The 27,469-nt window shown below is 43.5% G+C and overlaps 1 protein-coding gene across 1 annotated transcript in view; it reads right to left on the reverse strand.

The window, feature by feature from the left end:
- Positions 1-27,469, reverse strand: part of LOC138301475 (complement C4-like) — a 685,953-nt gene that overhangs the window by 321,942 nt on the left and 336,542 nt on the right. Inside the window, exons 24-25 of the mRNA XM_069241987.1 lie at positions 16,054-16,143; positions 8,555-8,758 (exon numbers count right to left, since the gene is read on the reverse strand). Coding sequence (XP_069098088.1) covers positions 8,555-8,758; positions 16,054-16,143 — 294 coding nt within the window. The remainder of the gene's footprint in view (positions 1-8,554; positions 8,759-16,053; positions 16,144-27,469) is intronic.

Here is a 27,469-nt window from a genome sequence, read left to right on the forward strand (position 1 = left end):
CTTATGTTTCTTCGGATTATTACATGGAATGTTAAAGGGTTAGGCTCACCTGTTAAAAGGTAAAGGGTACTTACACATTTAGCCAAATTGAATACAGAAATAGCATTATGACAATAAACGCATGTTATTGACAAAGAAGTTCATAAACTAACACGTAATTGGGTAGGATATGCTTTTACATCCCCTGGCAGAGGTAAACGTAATGGTGTTGTTGTTTTGTGTAAAACAACTTTACATATTTAATTATTATCACAAAAAAATGACATAGAATGCCTTTGGTTATTTTTAAAACTTGTTATCAATAATACACCAATAACAATTTTTAATGTATATGCACCCACTCATCTACATAAAACTTTTTGGCCAAATATTACCAATAAGCTGATGTCTCTTATAGATGATTACTTTTTGGAGGTGACTGTAACCTTGTTTTTAATCCCTTTTTAGATCGCTCTTCTAAAAATAATTTTATTCCTACATCCATGCATAAACAATTTACTTCGACTATTAAACAAAGAGCTCTTATTGATTCATGGAGACCTAGCAATCCCATGTTGCGAGAATAAACCTTTTTTTCTCCTCTACACTTCTACCAATCTAGTATCGATTACTTGTTTATATCCAAATCACTATCTCAACATATTTTAATTCAGAGATCGAGACTATTTTAATTTCAGATCATGCCCCTGTCACCCTAGATCTGGAATTACCTTCTGTCACTCCCAAAATTAAGCGCTGGTGCTTTAATACCTCTCTTTTAACAGAAATTGCATTTATTAAAAAATTTCAAGATTGTATACACAAATATTTTTGATTAAATGATACTTCTGAAATCTCTTTTCAAATACCATGGGATGCTTTTAAAGCCGCCTCACAGGATTTTATTTTGACATATGTCTCTAATAAAAAGAACACTAAAAAAATCACTTGAAATTATTAAACGTACTAAATCCCTTGAGCCTACTTATTAAACATCCAAATCCTAAGACTGTTTAAAGGAGTTAATCAAAGCTAAATTACAATTCAATACAAATTCAATAACTTTTCTACAGATAATGCTGCCTCATTTCTTCTTAGATCAAGTGCCAAATATTATGGAGGACAGAACAAAGCTGGCAAGCTTCTAGCAAATGATCTTAAAATTAAAAAAGACAGAACTAAAATTGAAACGATCTTAAGTAATGATCAAACCCCAGCAACTAATGATAAAGATATCTTGTATGAATTCTCCGATTACTATAAAAAACTTTATGCACCAGAGAATTCTCCATCTAACATAGATACTATTAAATATTTAAAATCTAATAAGCAAGAGGTTGTCTGAAACATTGATTTTACTTCTCTAGATACTGAGATTTCTTTCCAAAACATTTAGAAAGCAATTAATTATATTAGAACAAAAAAGCCCCCAGACCAGATGGTTTTCCTATTGAATTCTATTTATATTTCTCACAATTATTCATTCCCAAATTACACAAGCTCTTCATCTTTTTGCCAACATCTAATACAGCGTCTGGCACTTTTCAAGATGCTTTGATTTGTCTTATCCCAAAAGAAGGTAAAGATAATAATTTATGTAAACATTATCTATCAATGTCCTTAATTAACTCTGATTACAAAATCTTTGCTAAAATTCTTGCAATTAGACTAGAATCGTTCCTCACCATTTTAATAGGTAAGGAACAGTCTGGTTTTATTAAAGGTAGAAATCTTTCAGATAATACTAGACTTTTCTTTGGTATTTTGAGTAAATCTAAAAAATATTCAAAATCATTAGTTACTATATCTTTAGATGCTGAAAAAGCACTTCATTGGGATATCTCTTTGCTACTCTTTCTTGGTTCGGATTTGGTCAAAAATGTATCAGACTAATATCTATTCTATATTGTTCCCCCAAAGCATCAGTTCTTGTTAATGGTATAACGTCTCCATCTTTCCCTCTTCACAAGGGCGTGAGACAAGGATGCCCCTTATCTTTTTTACTCTTTATTTTGGCACTTGAACCCATCTTATCTTGTATTCGCCAAAATACTAGCATACACGGATTTAAATATAGAGACATACACTTAATACAGATGAAAGTGAGATTCTTCCACTTAATAAGTGGTGTTTTAAGCATGAAATTGCATCTTCAAATTTTCTTTGGAATCCTACTAAGATAAATATTTGGGCATTTAGTCCACTCATTCTGTGAAAGATACTGTATCTATTAATTCTGACTCTCTTTTTTCTAGTCTTAAAAATTTAACTACAAGATGGAATCCTTTTTTTCTTTTACTGTGTGGTAGATTGGATTCTGTTAAAATGATGCTCGTTCTTATATTAATATGTTATCTCTCAAATATTCCCATTAATATTTCCTCTTGTGTTTTTAAGAAAATAAATTCTATTTTAATTTCCTTTTTATGGAATAAAAAAAAATCTTGAATGTCTCTTACTAAACTACAACAGTCTAAAAAGATGGGGGAGTTAATTTTCCAAATGTTCAACTCTATCATACTCCCTTTTTTCAAAAACATTCATCCCATGTACATCAAAAAGATTATTTATATCAAAAACCTTAATGGTTTGATTTAGAATCAAATAAATCAATCAATCATATAATTTGTTAAGCGCACTACTCACCCAGTAGGGTCTCAAGGCACTGGGAGGGGTAGTGGCCGGTACTGCTCGAAAATACATGTTTTTAGGTGCTTTCTGAATGTTAGTAGGTCTTGGGTCTTGCGTAAGTTGGGGGGGAGGGAGTTTCAGGTCTTGGCGGTGAGGTGGGAGAAGGATCTGCCACCAGAGGTGGTGCGTTGGATGCAGGGGACTGCGGCGAGGGTGAGGTCGGCGGAGCAGAGCTGGCAAGTAGGTATGTGGAAGTTTACTCGGTCGTTGAGGTAGGCCGGTCTGGTGTCGTGGAGGGCCTTGTGAGAGTGGACGGGGACTTTGAAAATTATCCTTTTGTTGATGGGCAACCAGTGTAGGGATCTGAGGTGGGTGGATATGTGTTTGTGGCGAGGGAGGTTGAGGATGAGTCATGCGGCTGCGTTCTGGATTCGCTGCAGTTTTCTTTGAAGTTTGGCTGTGGTCCCAGCGTAGAGGACGTTGCGGTAGTCCAGTCTGCTGCTGATGAGGGTGTGGGTGACTGTTCTTCTTGTTTCTGGGGGTATCCATTTGAAAGTCTTGCATAGCATGCGAAGGGTATTGAAACAGGAGGATGATATGGCATTGATTTGCTGGGTCATGGAGAGAGATGAGTCCAGTATGATGCTAAGGTTGCGTGCATGGGTGGTGGGTGCTGGGGGTGGTCCGAGGGTGGTGGGCCACGAGGAGTCGTTCCATGCTGTCTTGTTGGGGCCGAAGATGATGATCTCTGCTTTGTTTGAGTTAAATTTGAGGTGGCTTGTTGTCATCCATTTGGTGGTGTCGAGGAGTCCGGCGCGCAGGTTAATCTTGGTGATGGCTGGGTTCTTGGTGAGGAAGATGATGAGCTGGGTGTTGTCAGCGTAAGAAATGATGGTGATGCCCTGGGGTTGGAGGATGTTGGCGAGTGGAGCCATGTAGATATTGAAGAGGGTTTCACTGAGGGAGGATCCTTGGGGGACCCCACAGATGATCTTGGTGGCTGTAGACCGGAAAAGAGGGAGGCAAACTCTTTCGGATCTTTCAGAGAGGAAGGAGGTGAGCCAGTCCAGGGTCTTGTGGCGAATTCCGGCGTCGAACAGGTGTGCGTGGCATACGGTGTCAAAAGCTGCAGAGAGGTCTAGGAGGATGAGGGCGACGGTCTCGTCCTTGTCCACTCTGGTACTGATGTCGTCTGTGCAGGCGATGAGGGTGGTCTCAGTACTGTGGTTCTTGCGCAACCCAGATTGGGAGGTGTTGAGTATGTTGTTTTCTTCAAGGAAGTGAGATAGTTGTGCGTTGGCTATCTTCTCGGCGACCTTTGCGGGGAAGGGGAGAAGAGAAATGGGACGGTAGTTTGTGAGGTCTTCCGGGTCTGCTTTGGGTTTTTTGAGAAGAGCGTTGACTTTGGCGTGCTTCCATATGTCTGGGAAGGTTGCGGTGTCGAAGGAGCTGTTGATGACGGCGCGGAGCTGGGGAGCGATGAATTGGCTGGCCTTCTTGAAAACGTGGTGGGGGCAGGGGTCTGTTGGGGAGCCTGAGTGGATTGAGTTCATGGTTTTGCCGATTTCTTCATCATTGGTGGGGATCCAGGTGTTTAGTCGGTTGGTGCGGTAGGGTGTTGTGGTGTTGGTTGTGGCGGTGGTGGGTATTGATGATGAGGGTGTTGTAAAGCTGTTGTGTATGTCTGCGATTTTGCGGTGAAAGTAGCTGGAGAGAGAGTTGCAGAGGTCTTGGGAGTGTGGAGGGTAGATGGTGCAGGATTTGGGTTTGGTGAGTTCTTTGATGATGGCAAAGAGCTCCTTGCTGTTGTGTGTGTTGTTGTCTATGCATTCTTTGCAGAAGGATCGTTTGGTGGTCCGGATGAGTTGGTGGTGTTTGCGCATGGCTGTTTCGAGGGCGGAGAAGTTGCTCATTGAGGGTTCTTGGTGCCAGGCTTTCTCAGTTTTTCAGTATTCTCGTTTGAAAGATTGACGTTCTGTGGTGAACCAGGGGGTGGTCTTGGTGGTGCGGGTGTTGTTGTTTGTTTTCAATGGGGTGAGGGAGTCTGCGCAGGTTTCTATCCATCGTGTGAGGTTGTGGGCGGCGGTGTTAGGGTTGTTGGTGATGGGCGGTAGAGTTTGTGAGAGGTTCGAGATCAGGTGTTCCTTGGAGATCTTGTTTCATGAAGGAGATGTGGGCGCAGTGGTGGTCAGTCCAGTGGAGTTCGGTGGTGTGAGTGAAAGTGATGTGGTTGCTAGAGGTGAAAATGGCATCTAGCGTGTGCCCTGCTGAGTGGGTGGGTGAGGTGACCTGTTGCTTGAGGCCGAGGTTTGTGAGGTTGTCCAGCAGGGCTGTGGTGTTGCAGTCTTGGGTATTTTCCAGGTGAAAGTTGAGGTCACCAAGGACTATGTAGTCTGTGGAGGGGAGAGCATGGGAGCTGATGGTATCAGCGATGGTGTCACAGAATGAGGGGCAGAGTCCTGGTGGTCTGTAGATGAGGGTTCCTCTAAGGGTGGTGTTAGTGTTAGAATGATCTTTTATTCATCCTTTTACGTTTATGGAATTTGCTTCTCTCAGTCAATGCCCAGCTAATATGTCATTACCCTTCCTTAAAACTACTTGTAAAATATTACATCCCATTTTTACTTCTAAATTTTCCAATTCAGACCATTTTCTTAATTTCTTAATTTGGTATAATAAGCTTATTAAAATTAATAATAAATGTGTTTTTGGAAGTCTTGGCATGAAAAGGACTTATTATGGATATATCAGTTATTACATAATCGTTTATTACTTTCTTTTACACAGGCCACATGGTTATTTAATTTTCCTAACTCATATCAAAACAAATATCAACTCTTAACCACAGCTATTTCACAAGCATAATATTATCTCTTGTTTGTAACCACCCAAACCTCTACACCTGCCCCTTTACTACAGACATTACCAACCTGTCCCTCAGCCTCTAAAATGTATTCTCATCTTAACTCTGTTTCTCAACCCAGGCAGAAAACTTCCTTGGAATTACAATGGGAAGATTATTTACAGACTTAGGGGGTCATTCTAACCCTGGCGGTAAAAACCACCAGGGCGAATGACCGCGGTTGCACCGCCAACAGGCTGGCGGTGCACCGCTGGGCATTCTGACCGCGGCGGTTCAGCCGCGGCCAGAAGCGGAAAGTCGGCGTTGTACCGCCGACTTTCCGCTGCCCTTCAGAGTCCGCGCTCCGCCGCCATGGGGATTCTGACACCCCCTACCGCCATCCTGTTCCTGGCGGTTCTCACGCCAGGAACAGGATGGCGGTAGGGGGTGCCGCAGGGGCCCCCGTAAGAGGGCCCCACCTTGTATTTCAGTGTCTGCTTTGCAGACACTGAAATACGCGACGGGTGCAACTGCACCCGTCGCACCTTCCCACTCCGCCGGCTCAATTCTGAGCCGGCGCCCTCGTGGGAAGGCTGTTTCCCCCTGGGCTGGCGGGCGGACTTTTGGCGGTCGCCCGCCAGCCCAGGGGGAAACTCAGAATCACCGCGGCGGTCTTCTGACCGCGGAGCGGTGTTCTGCCGGCGGAACATTGGCGGGCGGCGGTGACCCCCTTAATTTCCTATTCCCTTATGGTATAAGATATCGAAAAAATTTCGCAAAACATCCTGTGCAGCTAATACTACTCAAACATTATTCTTTATATATAACAGATTACTACTTACACCACATATTTTAAATAAAATGAATTCTACCATACTGTCAACATGTTGGTCGTGCCACATTTCTAATTCAACTTTGAAACACATGTTATTTGAATGTCCACATACGTATCAATTTTGGCTTCAGGTATGGGCTCAAATTAATCCGAATTTTCATACCCCTATACCCTTTTCTTTCACAAATGTATTTTTAAGAAGCCTTTTTGATATTTGGAGGAATTGTGAAATGAATGTGCAAATTGTAGATTTATTAATTGCTGTAGCTTTCCAACAAATAATGAAAAATTGGAAAAATGCTGTTAACATGTCTTTCCAAACATGGTGGGATGGTGTTTGTTATAATCATAGATTGGATAATAATTGTGTTACTCTGTTATCTTTAGCCATTAAAGGACAAGCCTGTTGGTTGCCTCTAACTATTATGTTAAATTGTTATGCTTTAAAGACTAAGGTGGTCATTACGACCCTGGCGGATTACTTCCGCCAGGGCCGCGGGACGCGGTGGGGCCGCGGGACGCGGTGGCACCGCCGACAGGCCGGCGGTGCCCCGCGGGGCATTCTGACCGCGGCGGCTTAGCCGCGGTTAGAGAAGGGAAACCGGCGGTCTCCCGCCGGTTTCCCGCTGCCCCCAAGGAATCCTCCAAGCTTGGGGATTCCGACTCCCCCTCCCGCCATCCAGTTCCTGGCGGTTCTCCCGCCGGGAACCGGATGGCGGGAGGGGGAGTCGCGGGGCCCCTGGGGGCCCCTGCAGTGCCCATGCCAACGGCATGGGCACTGCAGGGGCCCCCGTAAGAGGGCCCCAAAATGTATTTCACTGTCTGCCTTGCAGACAGTGAAATACGCGACGGGTGCAACAGCACCCGTCGCACCTTCCCACTCCGCCGGCTCTATTACGAGCCGGCATCCTCGTGGGAAGGGAGTTTTTCCCTGGGCTGGCGGGCGGTCTTTTGGAGACCGCCCGCCAGCCCAGGGAAAAACTCATAATACCCTCCGTGGTCTTCTGACCGCGGAGCGGTATTATGGAGGGCGGAATTCTGGCGGGCGGCCTCCGCCGCCCGCCGGAATCGTAATCAGGCCCTAAGTTACACCTACCCATCATTGAAGAAGTTTCAAAACCTCCCTCTTTACTTACCTTTATGATTATTGTTGAATCAGTTTTATTTATCCATCTATTTCTCAACATATAGGGCCTGATTACGATTCCGGCGGGCGGCGGAGGCCGTCCGCCAGAATTCCGCCCTCCATAATACCGCTCCGCGGTCAGAAGACCGCGGAGGGTATTATGAGTTTTTCCCTGGGCTGGCGGGCGGTCTCCAAAAGACCGCCCGCCAGCCCAGGGAAAAACTCCCTTCCCACGAGGATGCCGGCTCGTAATAGAGCCGGCGGAGTGGGAATGTGCGACGGGTGCTGTTGCACCCGTCGCGTATTTCAATGTCTGCAAGGCAGACAGTGAAATAAATTTTGGGGCCCTCTTACGGGGGCCCCTGCAGTGCCCATGCCGTTGGCGCCCCGCGACTCCCCCTCCCGCCATCCAGTTCCCGTCGGGAGAACTGCCAGGAACTGGATGGCGGGAGGGGGAGTCGGAATCCCCAAGCCGGCGCAGCAAGCTGCGCCGGCTTGGAGGATTCCTTGGGGGCAGCGGGAAACCGGCGGGAGACCGCCGGTTTCCCTTCTCTGACCGCGGCTAAGCCGGCGCGGTCAGAATGCCCCGCGGGGCACCGCCGGCCTGTCGGCGGTGCCACCGCATCCAGCGGCCCTGGCGGAAGTAATCCGCCAGGGTCGTAATGACCACCATAGTGTGAATATATTTTTATATTACAAGGAATGCTTATTTGGATTCTAATTTTCTCTTTTCTTTTCTTATTCTTCTTTCACTTATTTTCTTATTATGATTTTGACTTGTAAATGATATTCTTCAACACAATACTTGTAGTATTTTAATTGTTTTATCCTATATCTAATTTGTTTACTATCATTGTTCTCATCATTTTAAAGATGTTATTTGTATTTTTAATAAAATTCTTTAAACCTAAAAAAAACCTTATCTAATTACTAACTATCGGTGATAAGGGAGTGATACAGGGCATACTTTAGACTTAATAATGAGAATATTTTACCACAAATGTGCATTCTTATTGTTGGCTAATTAGAGAAACAGAAATACCACTGTGAGTGCATGTAGTATTTCCTTAACAGCCACACTGTCCTTCATGTTGATCTGGTTCCTTTCAAACTGTACACCTAGCTACTGATAATGAGTCACCTCCGTTCATGGCCTCCAGTGCCTCATCCCGACGCTCTGGTCCTAGCTGGGTCCACTGCTCGGTATCATCCAGGTACTTCATGGCATAGACTGCTGGTGCCAACTTCATCATGGTCTGCTCTGCACAACCCGTAGGCACTTGGATCAGGCGGTTTACTCCATCAGCGGACAGGCTGTTGTTGACAGTCTCTATGGAGTTTTCAGCTGCAGAATAAAGAGAAGAAGTGGCCTTTAACTTGATTGTGTCTTCATTGTCCCTCCAGTAATGCCCCTAATTCCTTCTAATCTTACGCAATCCTTATATCTATAGTACACAAAAGGGCAAGACTACAGCTGTATTTAAGCAGACATGTGAGGGACAGGCCACATATGCATTAGGTTTTAACGTTTTAATACGAAGTTTTCAGGTTTGTCACCAGGTTCACATGATATCGGCATAAGTTACAGATAGAGATCAGACTAACATCTTGAGTTTAAGTCTGTCCAAAAAAGAATTTATGTAAGATTTTATGGTGGACTACATCAGCATAATCCTTACCGGAATAAATTGCACATAAAATATACATATAATAAGTCCAGCATTTTTTGGAGCTGCACACATTGTCTGATACTTTCCCATTAGTGAGAATGCAGGCATTTCACCCAACAGATGCATTTTAATAAATAGGAGCAAAAAGCACAAACAAACTGCACCGTACCTCCTTGCACTGGAGCTGACGTTAATCTTAAACACTAGCAGTCACTGCTACCAGACCCTTATACAGCTATGTAGGGGATTACTTGGCATTTTGGAGACCTGATCATCCTGGTTTGGTCATGGAAAAGACCTTTTGTAGTTTTCTACTAGAAAGAATGCCCATGATTTTGTCCTGCATATCCTGGCAAAGACCTGCAAAAGGTTTCAGACAGACTTTGACATGCAACAAAGAAATTTTATTTGAGCTGAAATGGTGAAATAATTCTGATGGTGGAGAATATTGCTTAGGACTTGAATTTACAAAGAGACTTTGAATGTACCATAATATGAGAGCCGTAGCCGACGGAAAACTTCCAGCCATTCAAGGCATTTGAACTCCATAGCAACATACTATCCATATTCAGGCACTGCTCCCTGTCATTCATTCAACACAATGGGGGTCATTACGACCCCAGCGGATTGTGTAAAAGTGGCGGTAGTACCGCCAACAGGCTGGCAGAAACTACTGCCAAATTATGACATTCGGGGTTTGGCTAAAGACAAACCGCCAATGTACCACACCGTCCGCCATGGCAGTAACGCCCACCAGGCTGGAGACTTCAGTCTCCAGCCCGGTGGCCATCACTAGCCCGCCTGCGGGATTATGACCCCGCCTACTGCCATGGTTTTTGTGGCTTCCGTACCCCCACAAAAACCAAGGCGGTAGGCACTATTAGTGACAGGGAATCCCTTCCCTGTCACTGATAGGGTCTTCCCCGCCCCTCTCCCTCTCCCCAGAGTCCTCCCTCACCCTCCCCTCCCACTCCAGACCCCCGACATACACGCACATTCACGCACCATCATACACACGCATACACACACTCATATCCACATTCACCCACACATCCATACATCCATTCACACACACATCCAAACACACTGACATACATACAAGCACACACGCATTCACACAACACACGCACTCACACATCCACACATGCACAAACATGCCACACGCAACGCACATCCACATTCACACACATACACCGCACCCACACACACACACACACACAACACCCCTCACCCCCTCCCCTGTCGGAGCACCCGACTCACATGATTTCAGGGGGTCCTCTGGCAGGAGACAGGACGGGGCGCTGCTGCCAGCAGCAGCGTCTGCCAGCAGAACACCGCCAGGCATTATCATGGGTCATTATATGGTCTGCGGCGGTCTACTGGCATGGCACTGATGCTGGCAGCAGCACCACCTTACCATCGTCCATTGCCATGACCGTAGCCAGAATTCCGCCATCCTTCTGGCGGAATTCCAGCTACGGTCATAATACGGCAGACGGCCTGGTAGCCCTGGCAATGGTCTGTTGGCGGCCGTCGCCGTGGCGGTAGGTGGTTTTTACCGCCACTTTCATAATGTGGGCCAATATTAGTGTCTTACGTTTGGTGCTTTTTTCATCATAATTATGTGTTTTGCCTTTTCTTGAACTGTAAAATTGTAAACGTTTGATAAAATAAATTATGTAATTTCATTTCTTTCAATACTGTTTTCTAAAATTGTGAATATACATAAAAACTGCTCCAGATCAAACATAGTGTAGCACAGAGACATTGTTCCATTACAGCTCAATGTGGCTTGATTGTTCACTTGAGCAGTTATATATCAAGAAGTAATGGCCAATTTCATTGAGCGACAATATTTAATGACTCATTTTGGATAATTACAGCAGGAATGTTAATTTATTTCCAGTTTACAGCATACTGCACAAATCTGACACAAAGTATTATAAGTATTTTTACACAGTATGTTTTCATAGTATTTTATTGTTCTTCATGAATTGCAGCTGTATTTCTGGAGGTAGCTGGGTGCATCATATTTACTTTGAGAAAGGCTTCTGTGAAGCCAAAACGTGTTAGTACTGAACACTATTAAAGTATGTAAATACCTACCTGGGTGTGCCGCACTTTGTTTTCCTGGATTGTGAGGATGACAGTGGTTTGCATATTTTGGACGGGAGCAGAGGTCCGCCGCATGCATTGTGCGCAACCCAGCATCTACTCTGAGGACATATATGTGTGTATATATATATATGTGTGTATATATATATATATATATATATATATATATATATATATATATATATTGAAAAAAACAAAGGTTACAGGGACGTTATAGTTTGGAAATAGAATTTTTTTTAAACTGAAATTCATTTAATAAAACAAAGGTTACAGGGACATTATAGTTAGGGTCACATTTTAAACATACAAAACCATAGAAATTCACCAGTTAGAGTTGTCTCAAGTAACTATGGGCCAGATGTAGGAAAGGATTTGCAACTCGCAAACGGCAAAAACTGCCGTTTGCGAGTTGCAAATCGCATTTTCCTATGCAGAAATGCATTCTGCGAGTCGGACCGACTCGCAAAATGCATTTCAGAATCGCAAATAGGAAGGGGTGTTCCCTTCCTATTTGCGATTCCTAGTGGTATGCAATACCATTTGCGACCGCATATGCGGTCGCAAATGGTGTTGCAGTTACCATCCACTTCAAGTGGATGGTAACCCACTCGCAAATTGGAAGGGGTCCCCATGGGACCCCTTCCAGTTTGTGACTGGACCCAAAAACATTTTTTCAGGGCAGGGAGTGGTCCAAGGGACCACTCCCTGCCCTGGAAAAATACCGAAACTAAAGGTTTCGTTTTTTTTTTTAAGTGCAGCTCGTTTTCCTTTAAGGAAAACGGGCTACACTTAAAAAAAAAAAAAACTGCTTTATTTAAAGCAGTCACGAACACGGAGGTCTGCTGACTACAGCAGGCCTCCATGTTTGCGAGTGCCCATAGTCGGTATGGGGCCGCAATTTGCGACCCACCTCATGAATATTCATGAGGTGGGTCATTGCGACCCCATACCGACTTGCAGACGGTGTCTGAGACACCGTTCTGCATAACATTTTGCGAGTTGCAAATAGCGAGTCGCTATGACTCGCTATTTACAACTCGCAAAATGTTTCTTTGCTACATCTGGCCCTTAAACTCACACCACTACCATGCACAGTTTTTTCGTCAAAACCTTTACTGCAAATATTACAGTGATATCAATGATGTTATCAAAGATGTCATGAGTGCCGTAATTTGTGGGTTAATTAGCAGTGTATGACGAGGGCGCGAGTTATAATTACCTTAGGCACGTGTTATAGATACTTGAGATAACTCTAACTATAACTGGTGAATTTCTATGGTTTTGTACGTTTAAAATGTGAGCCAAACTATAACCTCCCTGTAACCTTTGGTTTTTTAAGTGAATTTCAAATTTTTTTTTTATTCTGTATCCTAACTATAATGTATCTTTAACCTTTGTTTTTTTCACAGTATTTCTATGTTTTTTTAACATATAGTAATTTTCATTACTATCCGTTAATTCAACCACTACCGGCAAGTTGGCCCCACTCTTTTTTTCTCTTTGCCCCGGGAGGTGGTGGTCCCCAGGGCGCAAGGGGACTCTGGGCCCCCTGCATACAGTTTAATAGAAGCCCGGACGTGGTGGTCGCCAGGCTGGCCGCGGGCTCCCGCATATATTTTAAACAATGCCCCGGGGTGGGGTACCCCCCCACCAGAGCTAAGGGGTCAGGGTCTCTCAACCCTAGCCCCTTTTATTTTAAAAAAAACTTTTTTACTGGGACTCAGCTGAAGCCGAGTGCCAAGTTGGCTGCCAACACTTCCTGGTTTGAAGCCAATCAGAGCTGCACATTTCCCTGCATGAGCTTTGTTTGTGAATACTTAGTTAAATTTTTTTTAAATTATTGAACGGATTTACTCCAAATAAGCACAAGCGTAATTTGTGTATCAACAGCTAGCTTTCTGCAAAACTTGGTGTAACTCTGTCCAGTGGTTCGGGCTGTAGAGGTGTCTAAAGAAATCCTATGGGAATTAGCATGGGAATCACAACTTTTTTAAGCTCCCTTTTTCTCTGCCCCCGCTTGACGGATCACCCCAAAACTTTCTGTGTGCAAAAAGAATCACTGTGCCACATTTTTGGGGGGAAATGTTGTGAAGATTCATCAAAAGGTGCCAAAGATATAGGCAAGTCAAAAAAAAAAAATTTTTATGGAAACTTGGTCCTAACTATAACTATATAGTGGGGACTAGCTAATTCATATATATATATATATATATATATATATATATATATATATATATATATATATATATATATATATGTATAACCCTAATTATAATTACAACTGCTGAATTTCTATGGTTTTGTGTGGGTAAAACGTGAATCTAACTTTAACGTCCCTGTAACCTTTGGTTTTTTTTTTCAATGAATTTCTATGTTTTTTTTAAATGTAAAGTACTAAATAATTACGGTACATTAATACAGCCACTTCTGTGCATGGCCGAAGGTTCGGCTTTGGCCATCCCCCGCACATGCACCAAACCCCACACCATAAATGGCCTTCAGCCGTGTGCGGGATGGGTTTGGTGTGTGAGTGGGTGTATTTGTTTATTTTTATTGTGCTTCGCATCTACAGAATCTTCGTGAAGTTTCACTGGGGGCCCAGCTGAGTGCTGTAGTGGATCTGCAGATCAGCCAAAAGCAAAATTTTGGGGCAATTTCTTGCCCATAAGGCGTCCCATAGGGACCCCTCCTTGTGTTCTAAGGGGTATTTGTTTTCACACTTTTTCCCTCCACTGGGCAAAGCAACATTCCTTTCACGTTACGGCCAGACAATCAAGGCCTTGCTTTTTGCCCGGATCCACTGACCTCCCGCCGGTGGATCTGCAAAGGAGCCACATCTCTAGATATCTATATATTTTACCTTTAATAACTCCAAAACTACTAAACAGATTTACACTAAATTACAAAAAGGGCTCTTTCTAAACCAAGATCTAGCTTTAACCCAAATTTGGTGCAATTTCGTACAGCAGTTTTAGCCATGTTTATAAACTGCAAAATCCCCATAGACATGGACCCCTCCCCACTTTTTCTCGGTCCTGCTTGACAAATCACCCTGAAACTTTCCACACACCAGCTAATGTTAGCAGCAAACTAGTTCTGTAAATTTCGTAAAGATTTGCCAAATGGCACCAAAGTTATTAGCAAAACAAAAAATTCTACTTCCATTGGAAAAATTGGTCCTAACTACAACTACCTACTGGCTTTCGCTAGTACGGAACATATACACTATTTGCAACAAAACGCAACAGTGGTTATTCACAGAAAAAAGAAATCAAAATTATTTGAAGTCACAAACATGATTTCTCCTATTTAAGATTTTCAATATCAGTATTTATGGAAAAGGAATTTTGTAACTGGCCTACCAAAGCCTTTTGTAGGGTTAAATCCAGTTACGAAAGAAGGCACATCAATGTTTCTCTTATTAGGCTTTTGGGGTAGTTTGGACAATAAGTTACTACTGTTTGTAAGAAATATTATTACAAGGAATGCGTTCAGCTGTCCAGGTGGCAGAAGGAAGGGCAGGTTAAGGTATTGGTTGTGCTGGAAATGAGTATGGAGCAAACAGGTAACCAAGCCCCACTGGTAGAAGCAAAACACTGATGTCACCAAACCAACTAAGAATAAATGCAGCACGTCAAGTACTTAGACATGGTGCTTATGTCTAGGAAACATGCATTTATTCCATATTAGGGCCTCATTTACGAGGCCCTTGCGCCACCAGAACATCACTTTTAGTGACGCTCCAGTGGCTTAACGCCGCCTTGTAAATTCAGCCTCCTCACATGGGTCACTTAGCATGGAAAGGCCACGCAATGGGTGTTGCGGTGGGCATTCCAATGCAACACCCATTGCATTTTGATGCTGCCCTAGATTTACTAGGAATCGTAAACCTGAGGCAGTGCCAAAAACAGGGGTGGCGTTAGTATCGTGGCGAGGAGAAATACTTTTATTTTTCCTCATTTTTGCTTTTTCTATGTGTGCTGCGCATAGAAGGTGTCCCTTCCTGCACATAAACAATCTTTAAATAATGATGATTTGCTGCTTCTATGTGTGCCATAAATGAGGCCCTAGGTGTGTAATGAATATATGACTTGTTTGCACCGATTATGTTCATATTGTGATAAATGACGTTATCTGTTGGTGGGAAACAAAACACTTCCCAGGGATATCACATGAGAACCATCCACAAGGAATGGCAATCATGGGCTGCATGGGGAGATATCTGGGTTTCTGTAAACTCATCTGCTAGTTTAATTTGATCTGCTCTCCAGAGTACTAACTAATACAGCCACGTTTTCTCATCAAAAGTTGCTCTGTTTCCCCGCCGCCCCATGCTTGAATTTACATCTTGGCACTTGTGTTTACCATACAAAGGAGCCAAATCCCAATCCTTGCAGGAAACACCAAAGATTTCTAACTGTTGAAGACAAAACTGAAAAGTTGCCTTTACAAATGCACAATTATATCCATGTTGCTGTCCTGCTTCACATAGGGGCTACTTTAAGTAGTGCAACAATACGTGAAGTCTCTTCCTCTGGCTTGTTCACTTCCCATCTTGTTTAACTCCTTATTGCAAAGTGGTAATAAAATCCTGTAATAATGTAAACGTGTAAAAACGTGCGAGGGGGAGCTTTCAGCAGCAGCCCTGCAGTGGTAGTTGTCCTGTGAATTGTGGCACTGACGGAGACTATTTTCAGAAGAAATGAAAAATTATCCTAAATGTCATTCTCCCTTCTCTCCATCCAAACCGGGCAAACCGAGGGACCTTCTAATGGCCATAAGAGGCATTTCATGTAGGGAAGATCTACAATTGGGGTAGTTTGGGCAACAAGGTAAAGACGGGGTCTGGACTTACCGCTAGCCCGAACACTTATTCTGACATTTCCATCAGGGATCAAGTTTGATGGCTTCGCCCCTGGAATCGTAAATGCCCTGCCCTGTAAATCTGTGATAGGAAAAGACAGGGGAGAAGTAAAAAAGAACACAGTGAGTGGCACACACATGCAAGATTGAAGAAGACAACCAAAAACTGTGGATTCAATATACAAAAGTGAGATCTTTGGGGAGACTGAAATTACTTTTTGGGATAGACATTAGAGATTTCACATAACATACCACGTAAGGGTTTACTCTATTTTAGGATACAAATAAGTATTATTACGCACTTCTTAAAGAAGATATTGCTTACAATTAAAATTTTCAACAACATAATGCGTAACTGATTATATTTTTTTAAAACAGACCAGTAAAATATTTTGCATTTGTCGATGTAAATATTGCATGCGTTTTACGTTTTCTAACGAGTCTTGCATAGGGGTTACTTTGTTATGGGATAGCAATATTATTGTGCAATTTGAGAGCACACAGGAGTGTGATTTACAATCTCTCACCCGTCGGATCTTTTTACGTTGACAGATATATCGAGGGAATCAACAATATTAAACAATTTAGGCTCATATTTATACTTTTGTAGCGCAGCATTTGCGTCATTTTGTGACGCAAGAGTGATAGAGCGGAACGTGGTAACAATTTACCTGCGTTCGGATGCTCTTTAGGTCGATGAATCTTTTGGCTAAGTGGGAACTCTCTGTACTCTTAATTGATCAATCACCTCTTATCGATAATCAATAACGAACGTAAGCAACACCTTGAACAACATAACACTTAACAATTAATCCAGAATACATTTCGGCGAACCCTGACCTTTCAGCCAGGAATAACCACACCAGTTTATTGCAAAGTTAGTGAATTTATTTCCCTATATTAACAAAGCTAGCACAATATAAATGTGTCTCAACACCAAATGATAAACATAAATGAACATTAATAGCTGTCCATATCGTCGAAACAAGTGTAATCTATGTAGCATTTGAATCACAAGGCATTCGATAGTGGCAATGCAAAGCACTAATACGATAATCTGTAATGGGCTATTTGCGTACATTTAGTCAGCATAACAAGATCTCCAATTGCATCGTGTGACATATGGAATCCTCGTCTAACCTCAAATTAGCATCTGCATGTGGGACTTCATGCAAAAACAATTTGGCAACATCATTTTAGAAAACTCCTAGCTAGGGCCCTTATCAAAATCAGCAGTTGGTTACCTAAAGGAAACACAATGCAATTTTACAATTTTCCTTTCATATTTACCAATTCCAATCAGCAATCAATGAAGTCTTCGTCTCACAGGTACCATTTCTCGATCAGCATGGGACGGGACAAAGGGGCAGGGGTGAACGGGGCAATTGCCTCACGGTGGCAAGTTAAGGCTACTACTTCATGCAAAGGGACAAATCAAAGTTAAAGTCTCTAGGGCAAGAATCATTAAAGTCTCTTTCTCTCGACTAGAGAAAGCATCAAAGTCTCTCAAAATGGCGTCGCAGCAAAATGGGTCATAGTAGCTACGAAGTCAAAATGGCGGGATGTCCGAAGATAGAGAGAGTTTCCCTCTCCTGCACCTGGGTTTTATAGACAACAATTCAAGTCCTGTAGGGTCTCCATTGGTGGGTTCATAGGTTAGCTTCAAATTGACCAATCAAAAACGACAGTTCTCAAGCTTTTACTTAAGCATACATTATCCTTGGAGATGGGTACGCAATTTGCAACATTGTTTCTCGATTAGCTTACTCTCAGAGGCTCCATTGTCCGCACCTGCAAGCCGACCTTGAATTTAAGAGAAAATATGCCATGCTGGCACCAACTTTAAGATAAGCATGCGAGCAGTCTCTGTGGAAAAGTACAGCTTCAAGCAGAAATACACGTTTAATAGCACAGTGGAAAAATACGAAAATTTAAACCGTGAGACCAGGCAACTAGGCCAAAGCCTCCGCTAAAGTAATGCTAAGCTAAGGCATTTCAAATAAGCAAATCGTAGCACACGTTTATGATTATGTCGAATTAGTGCATTCCTAATATACCACGTTATATAAAGCACGCGTATAAATGATGGCAAACTACTCTGAGGGCACATTTTGTCCCCGTACAATCTTTATTAATTCGGCTAATGTCACACATGATTATTTCAGCACTACGTTTATGCGTTAATAAATCAAAACCTTCATTTTCTGCTTCATCAATCCCTCCTCTGATGACTACTTGTCATCACACAAATTTAGCCCACAAATTTTATCTCATTAAAATTCTGTCAGCTCCCTTTTCCTTTTAGTTCCCCTAGTTTGCTCTTTGTATTCTTCTGCCATTCTTTTCATTATTTTCTCCTCCTTTCTTCTTTTAATTCTCTCCATAATCATTATTATTCCCCTTTTTATTCCCCAAATTCCAAATACACAAATTATCACTATTAATATCCCTTCTATTATTTTCAATAATATTCCATTCCAAATTCCCCCAATCCAATGTCCCACTGAAGCAAGTCCCTTTCCAACTTTCTCCCACACTCCTGGTTCTTTTAGTTCCTTCAAATCTGCACTTTCTTTTGTTAGATTAGCAAGCATAGTTTTAATTTTCACACTATTATCGGGTATATAGGTGCAGCAGTGACGTGCACCAATCATTTTGCAAACGCCTCCATCCTTTGCTAAAAGAATGTCTAAAGCAAGCCTATTTTGAAGAGTCATAGCTCTTTCCGCTGCAAGTTCAGCATCCATCAGGATTATAGCACCTGAAAACTTTGTCAACATGTTATCCACTATAGTAGACAACTTCCTTATTTTGATGGAATTCAGCACAACTCCCAATGAAGGAATCATGGCTTCAAATATATCACCTACCACAGCAGCTGCGGTCTCTCTTTTCTGGATACGGTGGGATCCAGGTGTCTTTTTAATCATCGATATGTCATCCAGTTGATAAACCTTCGGAAACACTATACCCAAATAACATCTTCCCCACCATCCCTTTGGAAGACGATAATAGGCATTATGCCCACAAATGTAATACACCCCTGGAATGACAGGGTCAAGTCCGTCCATCATGAATGTCCATTTGGCCTTAAAAATAAACGTATGTTTGCATTCACTCGCTCCTACAAAAATATTGTCATAGTAAGATTCACCTCGATATATACAAAACTTCCCTACATGCCAAGCATCTAAAGCTATTTTCCCTTGTGTCTTTATAGCAGCAAAATCATAATTATCTACTGAAGTCCTCTTATGCAGTTCTTTTTCTAATTTCGCCTTCATTTGAGCCCTTCTATCATCTGTGCGATCTAAAAAACTTATTTCTACAGCAGAAACGGAGCAAGTAAGGTTCTCCCTATGAGCATGAGCCGTTTCAAAAGGTTGCATTGGCTCGAAAAAATCCCTCATAATTTTGTAATCCCAATATTTTGCAGTCTCGCTTAGCTGAGCTATTATAGGAACATAAGCAAAGGTAACATCATAATTTGAGAAAAAATACTGTATGTTAGATTGACCATAAAACCTAGACATTACTATACTACATGTAATCCCATATGTAAGAGGCATGTGGTGATAAGTCACCCCTTCCTTTACTGATGTCGGTATCTGGGTACACACATAACAATCTTTCGCATCCATAGTCTCAACATACTCTGTTAGTAAGCGATAGAAAACGTTATACGAAAGCTCTTTCTTATCATGCAAGAGCCTCTCATCCATTGCTAGCCTTTTCAATGGTGTTAGTTCAGTGACAGTAACAGGAACAATAGTAGAAGCAGTAATAGTCTCATTCTCACCCTTTCCATGCATTCCAAACACAATTGCCATTATTATTAGTACACATGTTAGTACTAAGCCTATACACACGTATTTACAATACTTCTTTCTATTGTTTTGCATAGCGTACCCAGGCATGATCTGTATAAAATCAGAGAGCTAGAAGCACTTATAAATTAAACTACTTAGCAATTCAGTTACAAAGCTGAACGAGCACAATGTTCACACCGTCTTCTTCAAAAGGCCAGTCACTTTTCGGTTAGCAGCATTTGTCTCAATTCGGTTTAGCAATGTCTCAGCTGGTTGTTTATCTCACGTTAGATTGCAGCAAGCAATGCCATTTACTTCCGTTTCAATCAACAGAGTCTATGAAACTTTTCTTTTCTATTTGTATCTCTTCTTCTTCTTCGTTCTCGATGCTTAGAGATACAAACTCATCAGTCCAATCATCATTGACTGCATATGCCCATTCAGGATCGGAATACCTCTTGTTTGGTATCCTTTTCCTTTTCAATTTTGCTTCTCTCTTTGATTCTGCTTCGCTGGCACTCTCCTCCTTCGCCAAGTCCTTTTCTTCACTTGACGATTGTTCCACAACAGTCACTTCCTTTCTTTTCTCTTTCACTTTCGGCCTTCCTCCTTCGTTCAAACCTTCTTTACCCTTTTCTTTTATCGGTGAGATACTTAGTCTTCTTTTTGCACCGTGTCCGTTTGATGGACCTGCGATCTTTTCTGTAGATGTTTGAGCTCTTTCGTTCTGCTCTTCTTTGTCCCCACCTTCAGGGTAATCAGTCACGTTTTCTTTTTCTTTTTCTGTATCGTCTATTTCTGGGAAAGCCCCCTTCTGCTCAGGCCCTCCTGCTTTCTCACTCTCTTCGAGCCCTTCGTCACCGTTACCTTCTTCAGGCTCTGTATCACTTTCAGCTGCTTCAGGTTCCTTGTCACCTTCAGCTGCTTCAGGCTTTTTGCTACCCTCAGCTGCCTCAGGTTCTTTGTCACCTGCAGCTTCGTCGTCGCTGTCTGAACTTTCTCCTTGGTCTTCCCCAAGTGAGTCGGACTCTTCGTTCTCCAATAATATTTCTTTTTCTCCTGCTGTTGCTTGTTCGCTTTCAGTTCGCTTTTGTTCTGTCTCAGCACTCTGCACCGTTTTATCAGGCACTGGTAGTTTCAGCGCTTCAACTTCCTCATCTGTGGGACACAGCACCTTCTTTGTATGACTGGCGTGAATCCAGTTGGGAACCCCCGCGCACTTCACAGCGGTAGTTGTTGTCAGGATCACTTGGAAAGGGCCTTTCCAACGGGGTTCCAGGCACGACTTCCTCACGTGCTTCTTTATCACGACCCAGTCACCTGCTTTCAGTGCGTGTCCTGGACCTTGGATCGGTGGCAAGGTGGTCGCCTCCACCTGGTGAGAGAAAGAGCGAACCACGTCAGCCAGACCTTTGCAGTAGTCTAACACCATATCATCTGTAATATTCAAAAGCATATTTGCGGGAACTGCAGGAAGTCTCATAGCCCTGCCCATGAGAATTTCGTGCGGAGACAATCCAGTTTTTCTATCCGGAGTGTTTCTCATTGACATCAGCACTAAGGGCAATGCGTCAGGCCATTTCAAATTTGTTGATGCACATATTTTTGCCATTCTCGATTTCAGCGTACCATTCATCTGCTCCACCAGTCCTGATGCCTCAGGGCGATAGCTACAGTGCAGCTTTTGCTCAATGTTCAATGCTTCGCAAAGTAACTTCATCACCTCGTTATTGAAGTGACTTCCCCTATCTGATTCTAAAGAGATCGGGAATCCGAAACGTGGTATTAACTCCCTCAATAATAGCTTGGCAACTGTAAGACTGTCATTTCTACGTGTGGGGTATGCCTCAATCCAGTGACTAAAAATGCACACAATCACCAACACATATTTCAGACCTCCATGCACAGGCATCTCAATGAAGTCCATCTGCATTCGGCTAAAAGGACCGCTTGCCCTACCAATGTGGCTCGCGTGCACAACTGTTCCCTTTCCTGGGTTCATCTGTTGGCAAGTGACACATCGATGGCAAACTGCTTCCGCAGCTTGGCGAAATCTGGGGTTAAACCAATCAGTTTTGAACAATCTTATCATGGCATCTCTCCCTAGGTGAGCTTGCCCATGATAGAACCGCGCAAGCTGTGATAAGAGACCATTTGGCAAAACAAATTTTCCCTCATGTGAAACCCATAGCTCGTCTTGTCTCTTTATACATTGTGATTTAATCCAGGAATCTCTTTCATCCTCCCTGACATTACTTTGTAGTGCTTTTAGTTCTTCTATTGTGTCTACGACCTTCAAAGCAAATGCTTCAGCTGGTTCGAGTTCTGGCTCACTTATTGTATTCCAATCATCCCTTAACAATATACAGTTCAAGGCACAAAATCTTGCGACTTGATCTGCATAGGCATTTCCCAGAGACACGTAATCCTGTCCTTTCGTATGAGCACTGCACTTTACCACTGCAACTTCAGCCGGCACTTGAATGGCATGTAACAACTCCCTTATTCTTTCCCCATTTTTCACTGGGGATCCTGAAGAAGTCAGGAAACCTCTCTGTGACCATAGTTGTCCAAAGTCATGCACAATCCCAAACCCGTATTGGCTATCAGTGTAAATGGTTACTTTCATCAATGCGGACAATTGACATGCTCTAGTAAGGGCTACAAGTTCTGCTACTTGTGCAGAATAGACTCCTTGGAGCCATCCCGCTTCCAAGACCCCTGTTACGGTACATACAGCATATCCTGCTTTCAAAATTCCCACCCCATCTCTTAGACATGAACCATCAACAAAAAGAATTTGGTCATTTTCATCAAGTTTTGTATCCTTGATGTCCGGTCGGGGTTTTGTGCAAAATTCAGTCACCTGAAGGCAGTCATGCTCGACGTCTTCAGCGTTCTCAATTTCAGCATTTTCTCCAGGAAGCAAGGTAGCTGGATTCAACGTAGTGCACCTTTTCAGCTGCACATTCGGTGAGCCCAGAATAGTCGTTTCATACCTTGTGAGTCTTGCTCCAGTCATGTGCTGCGTTCGGGAGCGGGTCAAAAGTATCTCAACTGAGTGAGGGACCATGACTGTTACTGGGTGTCCCATCACTATTCCTTCACTCTGAGTGAGGCTGATACCAACTGCTGCTACGGCGCGCAAACACCCTGGGAGTGCTGCTGCAACCGGATCCAGAGTAGCTGAAAAATACGCTACTGGTCTGTTTACGCCACCATGGGCTTGAGTCAAGACAGACAAAGAACATGCATCACGTTCATGGCAAAACAATGTGAAAGGCTTTGTGTAATCAGGCATACCTAAAGCTGGAGCCCTGCACATGCATTCCTTTAATTCAACAAAAGCATCCATCTCATCCCCTTTCAGTTCGATCTGATCCGAGGCATCCTTCTGGGTCAATTTCAGTAAAGGCTTTGCTAGAGACGAGAAGTTGGGAATCCACTGGCGACAGTATCCCACCATTCCCAAAAACTTCCTCACCTCCTTCCTTGTCTTTGGTGGACTCATTTGAAGTACACTGGTAATTCTTTCCTTCATTATTTTCCGTGACCCTTTCTCTATCTGGTGACCCAAGTATTTCACTTTCTTCTGACAGAACTGCAGTTTGGAAGGAGACACTTTATGTCCATTCTCTCCCAAATGGTTCAACAGAGCAATGGTATCGGCTGTGCAGCCACTTTCTGTCTTTGATGCAACCAGTAAGTCATCAATGTACTGTACTAGGGTTGACTCGAATGGCAACTCTAACTCTTCCAAGTCTCTCTTTAGAACCTGATTGAATATCGACGGTGACTCAGAAAACCCTTGAGGAATTCGGCACCAACTGTACACTCTGTCTAGGAATTTGAAACAAAAGAGGAATTGGCTGTCCTTATGAAGAGGCACAGAAAAGAATGCTTGTGACAAATCGATGACTGAGAACCACTCAGCCTCGCAAGGGATCTGAAACATTATCACAGCTGGATTCGGTACGACAGGGCAGCACTTGATTATGATGTCATTTATTTTTCTCAAATCCTGTACAAGTCGGACTTTCCCACTTGGCTTTATTAGTCCCATTATCGGTGAATTACATGGGCTGCTTAATACTTCTTTCAGTACTCCCTGCTTCACGAATTCGTCAATAAGTTGGGCAACTTTCATGAGGGTATCTTGAGGCATGTGGTATTGTGGGGTCTGGGGAAAGATCGCATTGGGCTTTACCATCACTTTTACTGGTTCTACTCCTTTCATCAATCCCACCTCTTTCCCTGTCATGTCCCACACTTTCTTTCCGACTGTTTCCCGTAGTTCTGCTGGGATATCTTCTTCAGTTATCATTGGTAAAAGACAAATCAGAGGATACTCTTCGTCAACTGTTTCTATCTCATCCCCCTCTACACTATCCTCGTCTTCCCCATCATTGCTCGTCTCTATTGTTATTCCTTCGTTTGAACACATGATCGAGCAACCCAATTTGCACAATAGGTCTCTTCCTAACAGTGCTATCGGGCTTGAGTCACACACCACAAACTGATGTACCCCTTGATAGTTACCAATGTTGACTGGTATCGGATCTGTTATTGGGTTCGTCAGATGCCTGTTTGCTACTCCCACCACTTGAACTGTCCTCCCTGAGAGTGGCAAATTTGGTACTTCACTGCTCTTAACAGTCGAACGTGTGGCTCCCGTGTCAACCAAGAATGAAACACGATGACCCATTACTCTTCCTTCTACGTATGGACCCTTTTGATCAACTTCTAGGGATGCCGCAAGCACACAATCTCCTTCCTCTTCTGAGCTTTCACTCTCCCATACATTGTTTATTCCACTCTCGCTGTGTAATGGGAACTGTTGTACTGTGCCGTTTGTGCTCATTACCTGACCCGTTACCTGTGGAGGAACCATCATTTGCTGCTGACTCATTGGTGCCAAAGGTATTTGCATTTGCTGATTAGGTACCATAGGTAACTGCTGTTGCATCGGCTGCATTTGCGTCATCTGCACACGGGGCATCTGCATCTGCTGCGGCTGCATAGGTTGTAATCCCTGCAATTGATTTATAGTCTGAAAATTTGGGTTTGGACCTCTCATTTTCGGTCCTCTCATTGTCTGAAATGCATTGACATCATTGTTTTGCTGACCAACACCTACACCTGCACCTGTACCTTCCTGCACCACCATCGGACACTCGCGTTTCCAATGACCTACGTTTCCGCACGCGTGACACGGCATCACTTTCTTCATTGCCTGCACACCTGTCACAACAGTGTTCAAATCCGGACCATTATTCACAAAACCTCCTCTACCTCTGCCTCTGCCTTGTGGCTGAAACGCCATGTTTCCTTGCAACTGCGGCTGCTGTTGCTGAAACACCATGCCTCCCTGCACCTGCGGCTGCTGTTGCGGTACCTGCTGTTGGAACCCTTGCATCCCTGGCAACCCTTGCAGTCCCTGCAGACCTTGCAAGCCTGTCTGAGCCGCCTTAAGCTGCATCATCATCACCTTCTCTTTCAGCTTTTTCTGTTTCACCTCAATTTCGTCGCTACAGTATTTCGCATAAGTCAAGACTTCATCAATCGGTTTCGACTGCCAGCAGATCAAATGTGATTTTATCATCTGACTTATATCTGGTCTCAGCCCTTCCACAAATCTGAACACAAAATGAAGCATATCTTTCGCCTCGATTGCTTCCGTGCCACTGTAATTCTTGAACGCCTTCAACAACCTCTCATAGTAACTATGAATCGATTCTTTAGCCTCTTGGGCAGTTCGATCAATTTTCTGCCAATCCACATTTTTGGCGGCAACCTTCGTCTTCAAATGCTCGATCACCTTATAGTACAGACACATCACCATAGGTGATGGCGCACCCGTCTCTCTGTCTCTCTCTGGTTCACTTGTCGGCCAACCTACAGCTCTTTTGCAATCCTCCCACAAATCTGCCGGAACCACAATCTCGAATAAAGTGTTCAGGTCTTCCCAGAGACATTTGGCAAGCTTTACAAACCTATCAGTCTGTTGATACCATTCAATCGGCTTCTCCCTCAGTTTGGGAAAATCATTCGTAAAAGACTGAATATCGCTCCTGTGCCATGGTACATGTACTAATTTTCCCCCTGCCGTCTCCCTCATTGGTAACATAGTTACTGTATCACTGCTCTGTGGTCTTTTCTCATTGTGTTCTGTAACACTGTCCCTCCTCTTGTCCTTCCTCTTTACCCATCTGCTTTCCCACTTGTCTAAGCACCTCCACACTTGGGCACTCTGCAACAATTCTCTAAGGTGTGCCTTCATGCCTGCTGATCTCATGTGTTCAAAATCTGTGGTCCCAAAATCCAACCTATAGCTCCTGCTCAAGTGCTTCGTCTTGCCTATGTCAATCCCGTTCCTGTCTGCTACTTCCTGCAAACTTTTATGTACCTTGTTTACCTCTTTCGTGATCTTTGGACATAGATACCTCATCTCCTCTTCCGTGTAGGATTCTAACCTGTTCACACCCATATTCCCTTCCACCAATTCTTGTGCTTCCATGTTCAGCCTCATCCTGCTCAAGTAATCGTCTCCCTTCCCACTGTCTGAACTTTGTGTGGAATTTAAACTGTTGAACCATTGTGTCAGCTGTTGCGCATTTACCCCCATCAGTGTAGCATTCACATCGACTGCCATCGATGGTTGTGGCAACTTTTCAGTGTTCGATGTTAATGGTATTATCAGTGGGGGGCTCGACCTCACCAGTGTCGATTGAGCGCATACGGGACTAAACTCCATCAAGGACCCAGACCCAGTTGGCTGAGCCGCTATAGGAGTTATCCCTGGAGTGTTTTCTATGCACCTTCTTTCTGTCCCATTCTGCAGCATCTGTCCCTGACTGCTCATACCTAAGTTGGGCTGACTATACAAGGGTACCACTGGACCTACAGTAATGGGCAGTGATATTGCATCTGGATTCTGTCCATTTCCCATATTCTGAGGCATGTTCATCCCCATATTATGGGCCATCATTGCCGGCATGCCCATCTGACTCCCCGTCATTTGAGCATGAACACTTCCTCCCTGCATCTGCTTTTGAGGCATCATAAACTGAGTCGATTCAGCTTGTGCCATTGTTGGGTTGTAACCATTCTGTACGCCCCTTACGGTTGGATCTAGAATCATTCCTCCACTGTTATCACTGCTGTAGTACCCTGACATCTGCGGCTGATAGTGTTCTGCTGGTTTCAACACGGGCACATCTGGATACATTCTCCTGATCTGCGGTATCTGTGGAGTGAGCAGTAAGCTCGGATCCTTAGATCCCGATGGTACTCCTGTATTCTGCGTTTCCCCGTTCTGTACCGATGCCGGAGGGGCAGAACTGGTACTTGGACCTTGTCCATTCTCTGCATAAGGTGGTGGACGGTCGTTCAGCAACTCCATTATCAATTCCTCATCCTCTAGCTCCTCTTCTTTTCTCAACTTTTCCTCGTCCTCTCTGTCCTTGGAACACTTCCTGTCTGTCTTACAGGTAGCTTTCTTACCTGTCTCCTCTTCATCTTTAGTAATTGCGGGGAACAATTTTATTCCCTGCAATACGTCTGACCTCCACACCTTCTGTGCATTATCCCACCTAGCAT

The sequence above is a fragment of the Pleurodeles waltl genome, chromosome 6, assembly GCF_031143425.1.
Source record: "Pleurodeles waltl isolate 20211129_DDA chromosome 6, aPleWal1.hap1.20221129, whole genome shotgun sequence".
NCBI classification, from domain to species: Eukaryota; Metazoa; Chordata; class Amphibia; order Caudata; family Salamandridae; genus Pleurodeles; species Pleurodeles waltl.